This window comes from Barbus barbus, assembly GCF_936440315.1.
Source record: "Barbus barbus genome assembly, chromosome: 7".
Classification (NCBI taxonomy): Eukaryota; Metazoa; Chordata; class Actinopteri; order Cypriniformes; family Cyprinidae; genus Barbus; species Barbus barbus.
Window position 1 is genome coordinate 2,496,261 of NC_136735.1, and position 16,618 is coordinate 2,512,878.

A 16,618-nucleotide genomic window follows, 5' to 3' on the forward strand; every position below is an offset into this window, starting at 1 on the left:
AAAAAATAAAAGCCTGCAGTTACCAGTGCAAATATAAGAATGGTTCAATGTAATGATTTTTATTTTATTTTATAAAAAACACTTTAATAAATTTAATAATAATAATAATTGTAATAAAATAATACAACCTTAAGAAATCACAGAGAAACAAGTAAAAAAAAGACATTAAAAAATGTAATGGAACTGAAAGAGAGAAGACAGACATGGATGTGAGATGTAAAGTCAAGTATATCTTGTACTGGGCCAGTTTCCTCACCTTCTCTAAACCTAAAGATTTCCTCAACAGACACACATTTCCCTACACTTACCTGCTCAGCAGCTTTGACAGTCAAACAGCATGCAATGCAAATATTTATTTTATTAATCAAATGTTGGATGAATGACTGTTGTTTGTATTGGTGTTGCTTAAACAAACACATTTATATGAATATCCTGCAATCTGGAGCCAAAGATTCCACTAAATAAATAAATAAATAAAAATCTTGAGTGTGTGTGCTTGTGATTTAGAGGAGCACTTGTGAATATCTGATATGCTGTTTTTGTCTGTTGAGGTAGATTTGTAAAGTGGTAAATGTAATGACAGAGTACTGAGAGTCAAGCTGAATGATGCAGGTTTTTATTGGACTACAGAGACGATCGTCTTCATACAGCTGAACTGATTGTGATTCAATAGTCTCTCATGGTTAACTGCTTTATAAATGTTGCTGAGAAAAACATTACACCAGTCATCATTTCAGGAGAGACTCATTTTGCACTGAACAATCAGATTCCTTCCAGATAGTGCAGTTGTCATGAATTTGTGTGAATGTATAGCCGCTGTCACTTTTTTCAGAAAACATCACACAGATTTTATTCATTCTTTCGTACCACATTTACAGAATATACAGCTCAATCTGTATTTGTTTAGTTAAATATGTCTTTTACATACATGGAAATGTAATTTTAAAATGGTCAATCATAAGATTTAAAACAAGTATTTGAAAAACAAACACTAAAAACACTAGATATGTGGATATCAGTGGCATTTATGTTGTCTATAATCAGCACAAGTTGAGAATTTAGTCTTTTCAACTTTGGTTGCATTTGTTAAAAGGTTTGCACTAACTTCAAATAGTGACAGATGCTACTTACATATTCTGATATAGTTCCTATGGTAAGCTTAATTATCATTCATACTGTGTGTTCAGTCACATAAAGCATATCTTGGCAGTGTGATACTTTTTTTTATTTTTATCCCGATAAATCTGATGTATGGCAATATATGTAACACACACACACAAACACACACACACACACACACACACACACACACACACACACACACACACACACACACACACACACACACACACACACACACACACACACACACACTACACACACAAAACACTGACATGAGGCATAGCTGAACATTATGACATTTCACACATCCTAGCTCATGCATGATGATGTAACATAACAAAGACAACACTGTAATGTTTATCTAAAAGGAAGTAATATTGTTTTTATTGTTTGTCAGTAGGCTGTACTCCTGTTCCTGAAATCAGACCGATGGTGATACACAATAAAACACATGTCTAGGTTGGCAAATGGCTATAAAGGATAACACAACAATTAAAAAGGTAGATTTTCAACAACAAACAACTCTGATGATTAACATGGAAAAGATACCTTTTACTTTGTGTCCCGGCATCATGCCGCATGTACTTATGAAATGGTGTAAGGAGGCCCTACGCAACATCTCCAAACTCTGATTCAACAGACTTCTCCTGAATGAATAAATGAAAGATATTAATCACAAACTGATCAATGTCTACCAATATCAATGAATATATTTTTTTTATTATTTGAATAAATTTTAATCTAAATTTTGAATTTTGATAAACTGTGCAGTTTTCAAAAAAATGTTAATTCTGTCATCAATTACTCACACTCATGTTGTTCCAAACTTTTGTTTATCTTTAAAACGTAAATGAAGATATTTGTAATGAAACCTGTGTTTTCTGTCCCTCCATCAAAGTCCAAGCAACAAAAACTCTGATGATCCTAAGTAATTTAATCTAAGTCTTATGAGCTGATATGATTGCTTTGTACATGACATTTAATTAAATTAATTAATGCTATTGACACACAAAGAGCACATCAAATATATTAAACATAAATGCCCAAAAATGTTTGTGGCACTAAGAATAAACCTCATTATTTCTCGGATAATTTAATGCGATACATGTATCTGTGGATCATTGTTTGCATGCAAGTAAAATCAATTCTATATTATTAATTCTATTTATTGAAATAAATAGGTTCATTATAAAGCAATCATATCTCTTCAGAAGACGGAAGAGTTTAAACCTATCCATTCATATGGATCAGTTTTACAACACCTTTGTGGCCTTTTATTTTTTTTTTTTACAAAATTATAGTTGCATGTACTTCAGACAGAAACTTCTCCATTAAAAATATTTTAATTTGGGTTTTCGAGTTATCTTGAGTGAGAGTAAAAGAAGACAGCATTTTAATTTCTGGGTGACTATCCTTTTAACAGGAGTGGTGCTGTCAATTATTCAAGACTCACTATATGCAGATTCCTCAAAATCCAGACACTTCCCTGAGCAGAGACACAGGAAGGGCATGAAGAACAGTGGTGGTTTGGATGTCATGTAATGCATTATAATGATAAAAACAGAGGTGTACATATTACTGACAGTGAAGTTACCTAAATAAACATGATTAAAAATAATAATAATACTTACACAAATATATTTATTTAGCCTAAAAAATAGACAATATCAAACAGCAAAAACTAACACTATGTACTGTACGTAGACATATGACGCTGTATGTTTCCACAAAGACTTGATGTGCTTTATGCACTTATACTGTGTGTACTAATGTGACTGCTTCTTTACTGCCTTAAGACTAATTTGGAGTCGAAACGAACACCATATTGTACTTCAGTTCAGTTATATTGTAAGTTCTAAATTGATTTACTGCGGCAAAGTTGCCAATTTAAATAAGTAAAACAGTTCCAACATTTACTTCAAAGTTGCTGTCTTGGACTATTGATGAGTACACATGACAATGCATCAAACAAATGAAGCAGACATGTTATAAGTGCTTTAAAATATTAAATATTACAACTAAAAAAGTGACATTTAACATTGAAAATCGAACATGACTAATAGACATTATGCTTAACTTTACCTCTGTGTAGAGTGGCAGCTGGCCGTTAAGATTGAAATGAAACACATGCGTAGTTTGCACGTTTATCCAGAACTCCGAGTTCTCCAGCCAAACACAGTATTTCTCTCTCATAAACAACATTTCATGAAAAAAAAGAATAAATAATAATAAAAAAAAATAAATACATATATATTTTATATATTATATTATATATATATTGCAATTTCTTCTCAACATTGGAACAGGAGAACTTTTAGTCAATAAATGGGAAAACAAAATAACTTATGTTACTAATTTGAAAAAGTAACTCAAATATTTAACTTAAGTTTGCAAATGTTTGCTTTTGAGATGTGTTTGTGATATTTTGAATGTGAGGCATTTAGCATTTTGTGTGTGCAATTCTTGGATTTGTGTGTAAACATTTGAAACAAAAAAAAGGCAAAGTTTTGAAAATGTAAGCAGTTGCTGTGTCTCAGATGAGAATGTGCTGCTGCTCTGCGCCACTAGAGGGAGCGCGAGAGTCCTTCATATGAGCGGAGCTAAAAACGAAAGTGAAAGTAGAGGAAGAGAAGAGAGTTATATAACAAATATCTGAACATTCTGATTGAAATGTTTATATTTAAACATTAACATTAACTGACAAATATTGATTGCAGTTGTGCTGTGTTGAGATGACCTTTACTTGCTGCCATGATCTTTAGCTATGAAACCATAAAGTACAACAGTTCACTATATGTGTAACGTAGCGGATCCATTTGCAAACTTTATTAAACAAAAAACACAAGCAGGGTCAAAACATCAGCACACAGGCAGAGGCGGACTGGCCATCTGGAGTTTCAGAACATGAACACAATAAACAGTTTCACTTATTCACTTATTGAATGAAGACATCGATATGAAAAATAACTATTAAACCATGACTCTATTATTATTTAAAGGATTTTAGTATGTTATGTACGTACTGTATTTTCTGTTTGTTTTATACTGTAATATTTGTTTGTTATTATCGCAATAAAAAAAAAAAACTGTGACATGAAAAGGACAAATTCGGTATAGTTTATAAAAATATATAGGCCTACTATGTATGTACAGGTAAGTAGATGAACCCAGAACATGAATGCAACACGCTGAATTTCATTTTCAATTGCAAAATAAAAACATTTAATATGGTGCCATATTAAGAAGACAGTGATAAAGACCAAATAAATAAATAAAGACTAAATTTGGTATACAGCTTGTTAATAAAATATAATATGTTGCAAGCAGCTGAGCCCAGAATATATATGCAAACATGCTAAACAACATGTTAAGCATTTTACTCCCATAGAAAACCGTTATAATGAAAATTTAAAGTGTCTTAATGCAGTAAGAAATAATTTTAAAAAGCTAAACTCAGTCCACACCTTACAGTGATACTGTATAAAAAGGACAAATTCGGTATGCAGGTATAATATGCACTATGTGAAGGATTTCCTTCCTCCCCTTTTCATTTCTTTTGTAGCTCAGAGTTCCGATCCATCTCTCTCTCTAGCCAAAAGTATCCGCCGAGTCACGTCCCAGACAGCAAGCAGTGTCGGCCCAGATCCGACCCACATCCTGCTCGCATGGATTTCACACGGGCCAGATCTGGGCCAAAACTATGTTGCTGTTTGGGGTGATGGCATGCAAACCAATCACAGCGTAGCAGGAGATGAACAGCAATGTTTGCACACAAGATGTGAAAAGAGTGACATATACACCTACAAACATGTCTACACTTTGTTGTATGTATTAAGCAATATTATTAAGTGTATAGGAGAAAATATTAACCTAAAGTATCGATCTTATCAGGCGAGTTTCGATCCAATACCAACGTTGGTATCGATACTATCAATATTAGGAGCTATACACCCAGCCCTATTGAAAGACCCATACTTTCCTTGCATGCTGTAGTTTTACAGGGTTGATTCAAAACCTCAACATACAAATAAAATAAAAAGTTGTTTTGGATGTAATCTGTCCAGCACCTGATTATTTTATCATATAAAAGCAGCTAACAGCTATTCACTGCAGAACACTGATTTCTCTGTTTTACAACACCACATGCATTGCTATAGAGAGAGAGATCTACCATTGAAGTCAAGGGCCAAGAGCCCAACTAAAGCAAACACTGATCTCCATGATGGTGGCATCATTTTAACCAATAAAACATCAACATCTGATCCTCTGTAATTCTCAATAACAGCAGGTGTTCATCACTAATGCTCAATCATCATTTAATTAGTCACTTAATTATCTCATGAACTTTAACTCTTTGAGGACTTGGGATTTAACTTGAGACTTGCTTGTGACTTGAAATGAATGTCTTGGTTCCTCCTCTGGTGAAATCAGCTGCTGAGTTCATGGGTGGAATAAACATATGGCAGGACTTTTACTCTTTGGCCCCTGGACTTTCTACTTCTGCTTGTGACTTGGGAGTCCCACCTCTGCTGCTTAAATTATGTAAGTGGCTTTGATCAGGCTGCAGAATCTAGTGCTGTTTCAATTTTAAAAAAATATTTACAGAAATGTTTACAATACTTTATTATTCAAGACACATGCCAACACATTTCAATTCCAGCAGCTAGATCTTTATTACTGCATTCCTTCTTTCCAAAGTTTGTGCCCAGCTGGCTTTTTAAAGGCCTGAGAGACTCAGGGATACTAAGGGATAATAAATCATTGCTTCACCACCACTGCTGATTCAATACAGTTTCTAAATAGCAAACGAAAAAGCAAAACATTTTATTTCCATAAATCAGTAATGTTTTTCCAGTAATCACAGTAGAAAGATATAACTGAATTCCTGCATCATTGGAAAAGGTTAAATAGATATAGAAAGTTTCATTTCAGATATATTTTCATCCCTAAAACTGTGTAACCCCCAAAATTACTCACAACAATGGTAATTAAACACATAGATTATATAATATGAAATGGTTAATCAGTTTATCATTCCCCAAACAAACCTATTATTATAGAACTTAATGTATCTCTTAAGCTTTCCCTACTGATTATCTCTATAAATACCCTACATCCAACACCACACTATATGAATAAAAATTACTAACAAAAACAAGCCAGTAGAGCTGCTCAATCAATGATATAGCCAAACATCCTGAATTAATATACGTGTATGTTCTTATATGTTAAGAAATAATCTATTTCTATTTTTGTTTATGCTAAGTAATTAAACTATATACTGTATGTATGTATATATATATATATATATATATATATATATATATATATATATTGGTAAATCATTGATTAAACTGTATTTTTAAATCCATAATTACACAGATTAAGTTAATGCTTTAAATGGACTGTCCTAGTAAATGTAGTAGTAGATGAACGAAGTCAATAGATAGATTGATGGAACTGGAAGTTGGATTTTACTCCAGTTTAAGAGAATTTACTCCAGTTTACTCTCTATTTCAAGAGACTTGGCACGATTGTCGGCGCCCCACGCTGCAGGATTACAATATTCCCCCTCCTGCAGTGTATAACAGGATTCAGTGTAGTTACGACCCTCATATAATTTCCAGACACCACTGATCACCTTACAGGAGCGGACCTCTTTTATACCAAACCGGTCCATCACAGAAGGACAATCAACTGTTGTCTCAAATACTGGGTCTGCAAAGTTCTCTTGTTCATAGACACGGATCTTAAATGGAGAACTCATGGCCTGGAGAAAAACAAAAAGAAAAATAGCCTGTTTTAAAGACATACACCTGCTCAGTAGTCAATGTTCTGTTGGCTTGTGACTTTTTTGTATAAGCATTTGTTCTTTTCACTTGCTTTACTTCATTCTAAATTTAAAACCTCTGCCTCTTTAATCCCCGATGTTTCAGCCTGTTTATGCATTCCTGGACAGCAACTTCTATTAAGAAGACTTTTTTTTTGGGGGGGGGGGGGGGGGGGGGGATTGCTGAATAAGATAATCATGCTTTATATAAACACACAGTTAAAGCATCCAGCATAACACTAATAACAAAATGTCAAGGGTCAAGAGTGCAACAAAAAGAAACACTGATCTCCCTGATGGTGATTTCTCAAGAAATCTGACAGAAACAAAGTCAGTCTGGTCAATCTGATGCTGTTTGTGAAGTTGTTTCATCTTGAGAAATTTAATGTCCTTTATTCCAGTTGATTTTTGGAGACGGCTCGGTAACACTTTATTTTAAGGTGTCCATAATACAGAGTAATTACCTAGTTAAGTACTTAGTAGTAGCCGTTGTACTTACATGAAACAAAATGACAGCCTGTACTTACAGTTTGTAATTATGTAGATGCAATAAGCAGCTAAATACATTTTGTTTCATGTAAATACAACAGCTACTACTAAGCACTTAACTAGGTAATTACTCTGTATTATGACACCTTAAAATAAACTGCAAAGGTTCTTAGCTGTTAGCTGGGCATGCACTCATACTGTGAGATCAAATTGTTGACTGGGATATTAGAATAAAAAATACAAACATATTATTATTGATGTGCAAACTTCTAGTCAATCCAACGTTTTTTTTTTTTTTTTGCTGTTGTTTTTTTTCTCTGATTTATCCTTTGCTTTCAGGTGTCTAGTTTGCTGCCAGAGAACTTCAGTTGGTTAGGGTATACTATGACACCACTGACGGGAAAGTGGTGGAGGAGGCTGAGAAATACTTTAAGGACTGCTGCAAACCAAACCTTGGACTCACATTGTGACCTCATCTTGAGTTCATGGTGAAATCACTGTGAGATCAAATTGTTGACTGGGTATGCAAAAGCTGCATGACTGTTTAGCTCCACCTACAGTGCACCTAGAGGAGCTAGACTTTTCTTAGAGAGAAGCGTAAAGCTGTATCTGTCTTTAATAAATCTGATAAAACTAATGACTCTTTTGAGATATGTAGAATACAATGTTAATCTACTCAAGATTAACATGAGATTATCTGAAAATGTTTGTGTTATGTCCTCAGAATAACATAAATATACAACTGGTTATTTTAACACATTACAGCACACATTTGGGCTAATTTTGTAGTCCTTTATGTTTTTCTTTTTTTGGGTGCTCACTTCAGAAGTTACATAATATGGAAAAGAACAGTGATCATTCTGAAAATCAATTGTGCTTAAAGAAGTGACTACTTCCTTAAATCTACACTTTGGCACTTCTGAATGCTTGGTTTTGGTCTGGCTGCCCAACATCACATAAAACAAGTACAACTATATTGATATCATTAAGTTCAGTTGAGCAAGAGATGCTCCAGTGTATGTGTCAGGCTTACAGAGTGCATCTTGACAGAGCAGACGTCCTTAGGCTCTTTCCACAGTTGAAAATTAGGATACTCTCCCCTGGTCAGTGCATACTTATTGCCAGTGTAGTTGGGGTTCTCATACAAAAACCAGGTCCCACTCTCCACATAGATGGAACTACAGCGATTCAGTTTGGACACTTGCTGCAGATTAGGACAGTCAGCACAGAATGTGTATTTCTTGCCCTGGAAGAACTTGTCCTCATAGAAGATGATCTGCAAGAAGATACAAATATTGTATTTAATAATGTATTAAATGTAAATGTACTGATGACATTAGCTGTGTATCATACAACAAATGATACACACATTGCAAGGGAGTCCAAAGTTTGATGTGCACCAGTCCTTAAAGCACTTCTCAGCCTCCTCCATCATGTTCTCATTAGGTTTTCCACAGTACACCCTAACAAGCTCCTCACTGAAGTTCTCTGGCATGAAACTAGACAGCTGCAAGCCAAGGAGAAAACAACAAATTAAACACTGTTGGACTGACTAGCAGAAGTTAGCACAACTATATGTTATGCTAATAATATGTTCACATTTGTAATTCTAATATATATTTATATAATTTAAAAGTATATTAAACCAGAATAATTTAAAAATGTAAAAATACAAATAATAATTATTGTAAAAAAACAATATTAATTTGGTGTAAAAGCACCTGATACTTCTTAATAGGGAAGGCTTTTTTGTTGTTCCTTTTGCTGTGGAAATAAATGTGGTCAAAGGGTTTTTTGCCCTTCATGCCGTGACCCAGATCAACCACCTACACTACAAACTTCAGTCCAGCATTCAGACAATACATCGATTTAAGATCCTACATTGTTTACAAAAAGTACTTTAGTGAGGAATTAATCACACCCATTTTATCAAAATATGATTCATACTTCTACACAGCAAAATCCCCGGTGTTAAATTATAACTGCTGAGTGTCTATATGTGTCCACACTACAGAGTGTTAAAAGTAACACTGAAGCAGAGTTAAAGTTAATGAGGTAATTAAGAGATTCATTGAGCGATGATTGACCATTATTGAAGACACCTGATGTTAACGAGCAGAATCACCAAAGAAGAAAATCACAATTTCTGTGTCACCATTATAGTGGTCAGTGTTTGCTGTAGTTGTGCTCTTGACCCTTATATTATTAAAGTTAGATTTTGTTTGGATACTGTAACTGAGTTACAGCAGAGAGACAAACAAAAGGAAAAAAGAGGTCATGTGATGTTGGTAATGTTTTTACATAACAATCATTTGATCTATATTGCCAAACTCATTCAGAAACTAAAACAGTCAGATTTACCTTGTTGCTTATAAAAATCATGTTATTCTATAGTATTTAATAATTAAAAGGGCTCCTTGAAAGTTGTTCTAGTAATTAAAAATAAAAACAAAAAAGCAAATTTTAGACATACACAGATATCAAGAATCAGTGTATGAATCTCAACAACGGTGACAAACAGCATAAACAGATCAACTCTAAACATTAGAAAACAAGCTATTAAAAGTCACACACACAAAAAAATATTATAATAATGGTAAGAATAAAGGAAATTACTAAGAAAATTCAGCTAATAATTTATTCACGCCGCAATGCATCATGGGAGCCATGGATGAAATTGATTTGTGGCACCCAGAATGCACTGCAACATGCTTTTTTTGATTGTCACCGTTGTTGAGATTCACAGGTTGATTCTTGATGTTTGTGTGTCTAAATATCAGATTCTTTTCAAAGATTTTTGAACAAACAACTTTAAGAAATCCCTCAGCTTGTACTGAAAATGCTGGTAATCCTATTCTAATGAATCACAAGACTGCTATAATCAACAATCATCTAAATCAGAGATTTAGGAAACCACACACGTTCTCTTTGCTTGTCTGTCTGACTGTTATAATTCTGTTATAACAGCAAAGCAAAATCTAACTTTAAAAATGTAAGGGTCAAGAGCACAACTAAAGCAAACACTGACCACTATAATGGTGACATAAAACTGGTGATTTTCTTCTTTGGTGATTCTGCTCGTTAAAATCAGGTGTCTTCATTAATGGTCAATCATCACTCAATGAATCTCTTAATTACCTCATTAACTTTAACTCTGCTTCAGTGTTACGTTTAACACTCTGTAGTGTGGACACATATAGACACTTGGCGGTGTTAATTTAACACTGGGGATTTTGCTGTGTATCTGAAAGAATGATCTGAAATATAATGGTTTAAATGTGACGGGTACCTGATAACTCTTAATGGGAGAGGCTTCATTGGGCTTCCTCTTGCTGTAGAAATAGACGTTATCAATGGGGTTTTTGTCCTTCATGCCGTGATCCAGATCAACCACCTGAGTAAGAGATGAAATGGTTTATGAGGAAATGAAGGAAGAGATGATGGGGTGAAACAGCTGAGCATCTTATTTCAGTGCAAAAACCTGCATCTAAACACCTGCAATCTAGATTAATTTAGCAAATCAGCACTGAAATACTACATAACTTACATAAACGGAGAAATCTTCAGCGTTCAGAGAAACAGTCGGGTCTGTAGGTTTGTACGTCTCTACTGCTGCCTTCCATGTTTTCATCAGCTCTTCCTGATTTGAGAGAGTTACTCAGTTACTGGATTGTGTTTGTCTCCGTGCAAAAGATGCCGTTTTGGACACCAGAGTTTAAAAGCTCATGTTTATAATGATATTTGGACTGACTCCTTGTGATATTATGTTCATTGTCTGATCTATAAGTTATTTAAATACATGGTAAGGCATGTTTTTTTGAATATTGGTAATATCAGTCAAACACTAAACCAGTGTTTTTCAGTTACCTTTGAGATGCTGTTCTCAGTCAGATGAGCTTCTCCAACAAACTTTGGCAGTTTTCTTCTGATGATCTTGTTCAAGATGTCTCGAGCATCCTTCAGATTGCCAGAAGTGGAGAACAAGATCTGCTCAAAGATCTCATCTATGACAGAAGAACAGACTATTCATTATTATCATCAAAATAGGCTTTTCTGACAATGTTTTATAAGCAAATAATAATGAAAAAAATATTAATAATAATATTTGTTTTATATAATGTTTGTTTTTATACAAATTACCACAAATCTCAAAAAATAAAATGTTTATATTGCTTTATTCTAGATGTACTACAGGTAAAATGTACCATAATTCTTCTTTTTTCTTTTGTGGTGGGTTCAGCTGACCTGTGAGTTTGCTGTAGTCGTCTGCTGTCTTTATGGCTTCAGAAATCTTCAGCATATCTTCAGGTTTTCCTTCATGAAGATCACGATCAGCTCGTACGAGAGCCTCTGCAAGCCTAACACACACAACAGTTAGTGTCCTGCGTAAGGAGCACAGTCAGTTATACCTAATGCTGAATTTAAGGTCCTGTAAAAGAACAACAAATGATGCAGGATGTTAAATAATGTCTGATCATGGATAATCACATTCACTGCTGATACTTGTGTGTTTTATATCCACATCCTCTTCATGCTCAGAGAAACTCACATGTTTTCAATGATGTAGCCGATCTTGTGCTGATAGGCCTGGCGATGGAGAGTGTATCGGGTGCGAAACATGTCATAAACATTATCAGCCTCCTGTTAGACAGACAAACATCAGATGCAATGCTTACATTAAATCTCACATGAAGAAAGCATCAGACCAGCAGAACATCTTTATCCTGATGTTTCAGTCGTCTGCTGTCCTGTGCTTTAGTTGCTTTGCTCATCAAGTTGTTTCAGGGAATACAGTGATCATTGTATGAGGCACCTTATCTCTGAAGCAGATGTGTTTTCTCCCGTTCACTTCACAGACTCGAGCAAACTTCAGCAGACGCTGATGGTCAAAACTGTTTCGGATGCCCAGATGATGACAGTCTCTGTCAAATAAACATTAAAAATGGATCATAAATCATAGGATGATCTTTAATTCAGCTTTTTCTCATTCTGTTGTGCATCAACGAGCTGGATTAAAGTTGTTAAATGTAATAATAATAATAATATGATTTCCTGGTAGTTGCATAGATGTAAGAATATGCAGTTTATATTTTTCTTCAAAACATGTTTTTAAGCTTTTTTTTAATAGTTAATCAGTTCAGTTCATTGACTTTTCATGTGTTTCAACATGGAACTTTTTTTTTAGAGGAGACAATGAATTCAAATAATTAAACATAAACATATAAAGGGTAAACATATAACACATTAATTTTAATAATCATTTAAAAATAGATGTGCAGTATTAGTATTTTTTACAAAATGCCTGATAATATTTACCGTGCGAAATAGTCCCATTTGTCCACATCGATGCCGTTCTGCTTATTTGCCACAATCTCATACAGGAAGGATTTGTCTTTATCTCTGCCCTCGTATGACCACTGAACAGAAAATAAAAGGCTGTAAGTAATTCAGACTTCATTATGTGTCAAGTTTATTAACCATAAACAGCTGGAGTATCAATATGTACCTCTGAAGTTTTTGCTCCTTCGATTAACTCTTTAATGAAGGTAACATCTTTATCATCCAGTCCATACTCCTTCAACACGTCTTCATTCTCATCCTTCAGACTCTTCACAATATCATCGAACATCTGAACTGACATCTGCTCATGCTGTTGGTATAACAGAAAGATCATAGATACATACAGTATATGACCGGAGGAGTTCATGTGTTTGTAACTGTCAAATTCATTGTCGATTTTATTTTGATTTTATTGACAAGTTAGTAAAATTGCTCACCTTCCACTTTTCAGGGATGTCATCAGGCAAGCCTAAGAATGATAACCAGGTGTGTGGGTCATATTTTATCCGTAGCAAACGATTTCAGGTTAATTTGCTAGAATTACTTGTACACTGACTGTGCCAACAAACAGCTTGAGTTCACCTCCGCATGTCAAACGTTTGACAATGATATGAGAATAAAAATCTGCTTGATCACAGACCTGTCTGATTATATTTCATTTCACACTGGCACTTTACCTTTAGATTGTTTCATTTTTTTGGCTTCAGGAATAACCAGGCCATCAAATACATGAGAAAATGGACCATGACCTAAAAAAGAAAGAGAAAAAAGGGGTTACACCATAAGAAATACAAAACCATAAGATTTTTGTAGAAGACAAAATAAAGACAAAAATCAAATATTGTTTAAATGTTTGCTGTTAACCCTGCTTATGATATTTTATTTTGTTTATGTGACCTGTTCCTTTGAAATCTGTTTTAAAATAACTTTTTTCCACACGAATAAAAACACCATTAAAAAACACAACATATCAACACAATTATGAAATGAAACTATTATGAAATGAAGATTTCAGTGCCTAATAAAATAGTTTTTGCTCCTCACCCAAGTCGTGACACAGGCCAGCGATCTGAACACACAGCAAATCCTCATCAGTAACGTTGAGCTCTGGCTGATTGTCCTGAAGAATCTTCCCCAGACAACCTGCTAAATACGCCACACTAACACACCAAATATTACTTTACTGAAACTAGCATTTCTATTGAGCTTACTGATTGATTATACAATACAATAACCGTTTGTTTGATGTTTAAACCTTCAATCAATCAATAAATAGAACAAAAGGTACAGAGCGTCGACTGAATGTTCACAACCAGCTTTCTACAGTTTCACAGTATTGGAGGCTCAGAAGGCTATCAGTTCTCATCTGAACTGGAAATATTAAGCTTTGAATATAATATCTCACCCAAGAGAGTGTTCAAAGCGATTGTGAGAAGCACCAGGATACACCAGGTATGCTCCTCCCAGCTGTTTAATGTGTCTGAGTCTCTGAAACTGAGGAGTGTCGATGATCTTCACCAGCAGCGGGTGCAGCTCCATGTGTCCATGAACAGGGTCATTGAAGATCTACAAGACAAAAGACATCTGTTTGCTAAGTGTACTGACAGGTTTTAACTTATAACTAAATATACCTTAACCAACTGGAATAAGATGCCCTCTGGGTTAAGACAGAAGCTACATGGAAGACCTAAAGATGTAGTTTTGAGATGCTGACCAATATAATGTGATGGAGTGAGTAAAGCACACTGATACTGGACTCTGGAGCAGTGGAAAACTGTTCAGTGGGGTGACCGATCACACTTCTCTGTGAACTTGTTGGGGAACTGTTAATATGCATTTGGCGTCGAATGTGTCATTTTACGTTGAGTTATTTTGACTTTGTCACAATCGTAATTCATTTGTGTGTTATCTTGTGTTTTATGTAGAACTGATTTATTCTTCATGCAACAAAATCATTATTCCCACATGTTATATCTCCATTGTGCAGGTATGAGTTTAATGGATGAATTGTTTCATTTGTGTAGAGTTGCGCCTGTTTGCCACTAGGTGGGGATCTTTTATAAACTGCCCTTGTACCCCTTAAAATCTGAATTTAATTGAGTTGTTCTGTAATTCAATGAAGATGTTTATTGTAACTGTTAATTTTAAAAATTCATCCACTATACGATCACAAAACTAAAAGATTCAATTTGACTAAAATAATGTAAAAAAGAAGAATTTGGTTTTGAATAAACAGCAGAGCTAACGAGAACTGATTTATTCTTCATGCAACACAATCCTATTCCCACATGTTATATCTCCATTGTGCAGCTCCCCACGGTAAAGAGGCCGCTCAGGCAAGACTGTGACACATGCAGTAAAGAAACATGCACTAACCACTCTTTCAACTGCTGGTTTTCTTAAAGGGGCAGTACTCAATTTGAACATACTATATATTTCAATGTAAAAGTATTGAATGCTCATCTAAATAGTACACGTACATCATATTTGTCCCAACAAATGCAAACAATAAGAAACACAAAGAGCAATAATGAACCACAAAACATGCAATACCAGCATGCAGCAGAAACTTTGCAAACTCCTACAGAATATAAACCTTTTAGGGGTAAATCAAGTACAGAAGTGTAAACCTAGATTAATAAAATGTTTAAACACTAAAAAAAATGGTTCTTTTTAGAACCGTTCACTGATAGGTTCACCTTTTGAAACCAATGTTTTAGGAGTGTATTACACAGTACAACAGTATAAAAAGTGCATTACACCTGGCTGGGAAGCATGTTTGAAAAGGTCACCACATGTTTACTAGAGGTTGTAAAAGTGCTATGGAATTTGGTATTGTAAAATGTGCTATGTAAATAAATTTAATTGACTATAGCTCTGTATCACATGATAACATTTTAGGTGATAAAATGTGTGCCCTTTTACTCTCCAGCAAGTACTCTTTTACTCTCCTTTTACTCGCACAACAAATAAGAATATGCAATCATGTGCCGTAGCGAGTGTGTTTTGAACATTATTATTAGGTTATAGTGTAACAAGTTTAAGATAGTAAAATAGTACTGTTATCATTAGGTTCATGTGTGGTAAATAACACTGACAGTCCTGATAACAGCTTCACACAAGACATGTTTGCTATAATTTCACATAGAGGAGATTTTCTGCTTCTCTTTTAATGCTTCACTTGCCTTCATGATGTCCTTTGAAATGTGTAAAGAGTTTTTCTGTTTTTCAGTGATTTTGCGTCTTTTCACTGCAGAGAAATGTGTATACCTGTTAGATATATTGAGTTGTTTTAGTTTAAAAACAAAAATCAGTATACATAAAAAAATAAATAAAAAAAAATTGGATAAAAAAAAGAAATTTGCCTTTCTCTAAAATATTATTATTATTATTATTAATATTATTATTATTTTTTATGTATCAATTGAAAGCCGTATCTTCATACATTTATTCTTCATAATAAAGGGTTTTCTCACCATCTTTTGTGCCTTTAGATCCAGACATCTTCTCTTCTTCTCAAGCAGAGCTGTTTGGAGAGTTTATGGATTCAGAGGTTTATCCCACTGCAGCCTGTCATCAGGGCTTTAAATGATGAAGGTGTGTCAGTCTGATCATCTGCTGCACTGTGTTCTTCTCTGAGTGTCCTGATGAGGGCATCAGCTCTTACTGGAAATGAACAGCTATTACAGGTATTACTGGAAATGGAAGCTGTTTCAGTTGGTTGTCAAGATACACCTCACTTTCTGTCTGCTGATATTGATTTTGTTACGGGTATGTTGACAACATAATTATTTTTTTAGCCTGTTGAATACTGATGATTTAAAAAATGTAAAATAA

The 16,618-nt window shown here is 34.4% G+C and overlaps 1 protein-coding gene across 1 annotated transcript; it reads right to left on the reverse strand.

The window, feature by feature from the left end:
- Nucleotides 1-6,616: 6,616 nt before the first annotated feature.
- LOC306872231 (deoxynucleoside triphosphate triphosphohydrolase SAMHD1-like) lies at nucleotides 6,617-16,394 on the reverse strand (the record flags this gene model as incomplete). Its single annotated transcript, XM_079420726.1, has 17 exons — nucleotides 16,258-16,394; nucleotides 15,967-16,031; nucleotides 14,187-14,347; nucleotides 13,826-13,941; nucleotides 13,459-13,530; nucleotides 13,219-13,250; nucleotides 12,948-13,091; nucleotides 12,758-12,858; nucleotides 12,255-12,363; nucleotides 11,991-12,082; nucleotides 11,687-11,799; nucleotides 11,309-11,445; nucleotides 10,989-11,081; nucleotides 10,731-10,835; nucleotides 8,811-8,948; nucleotides 8,475-8,717; nucleotides 6,617-6,892 (listed from the first exon to the last, which is right to left on the reverse strand). The coding sequence occupies exons 1-17, from the start codon at nucleotides 16,283-16,285 to the stop codon at nucleotides 6,617-6,619; spliced, it is 2,025 nt and encodes a 674-aa protein (XP_079276852.1). The 5' UTR covers nucleotides 16,286-16,394.
- Nucleotides 16,395-16,618: the final 224 nt, after the last annotated feature.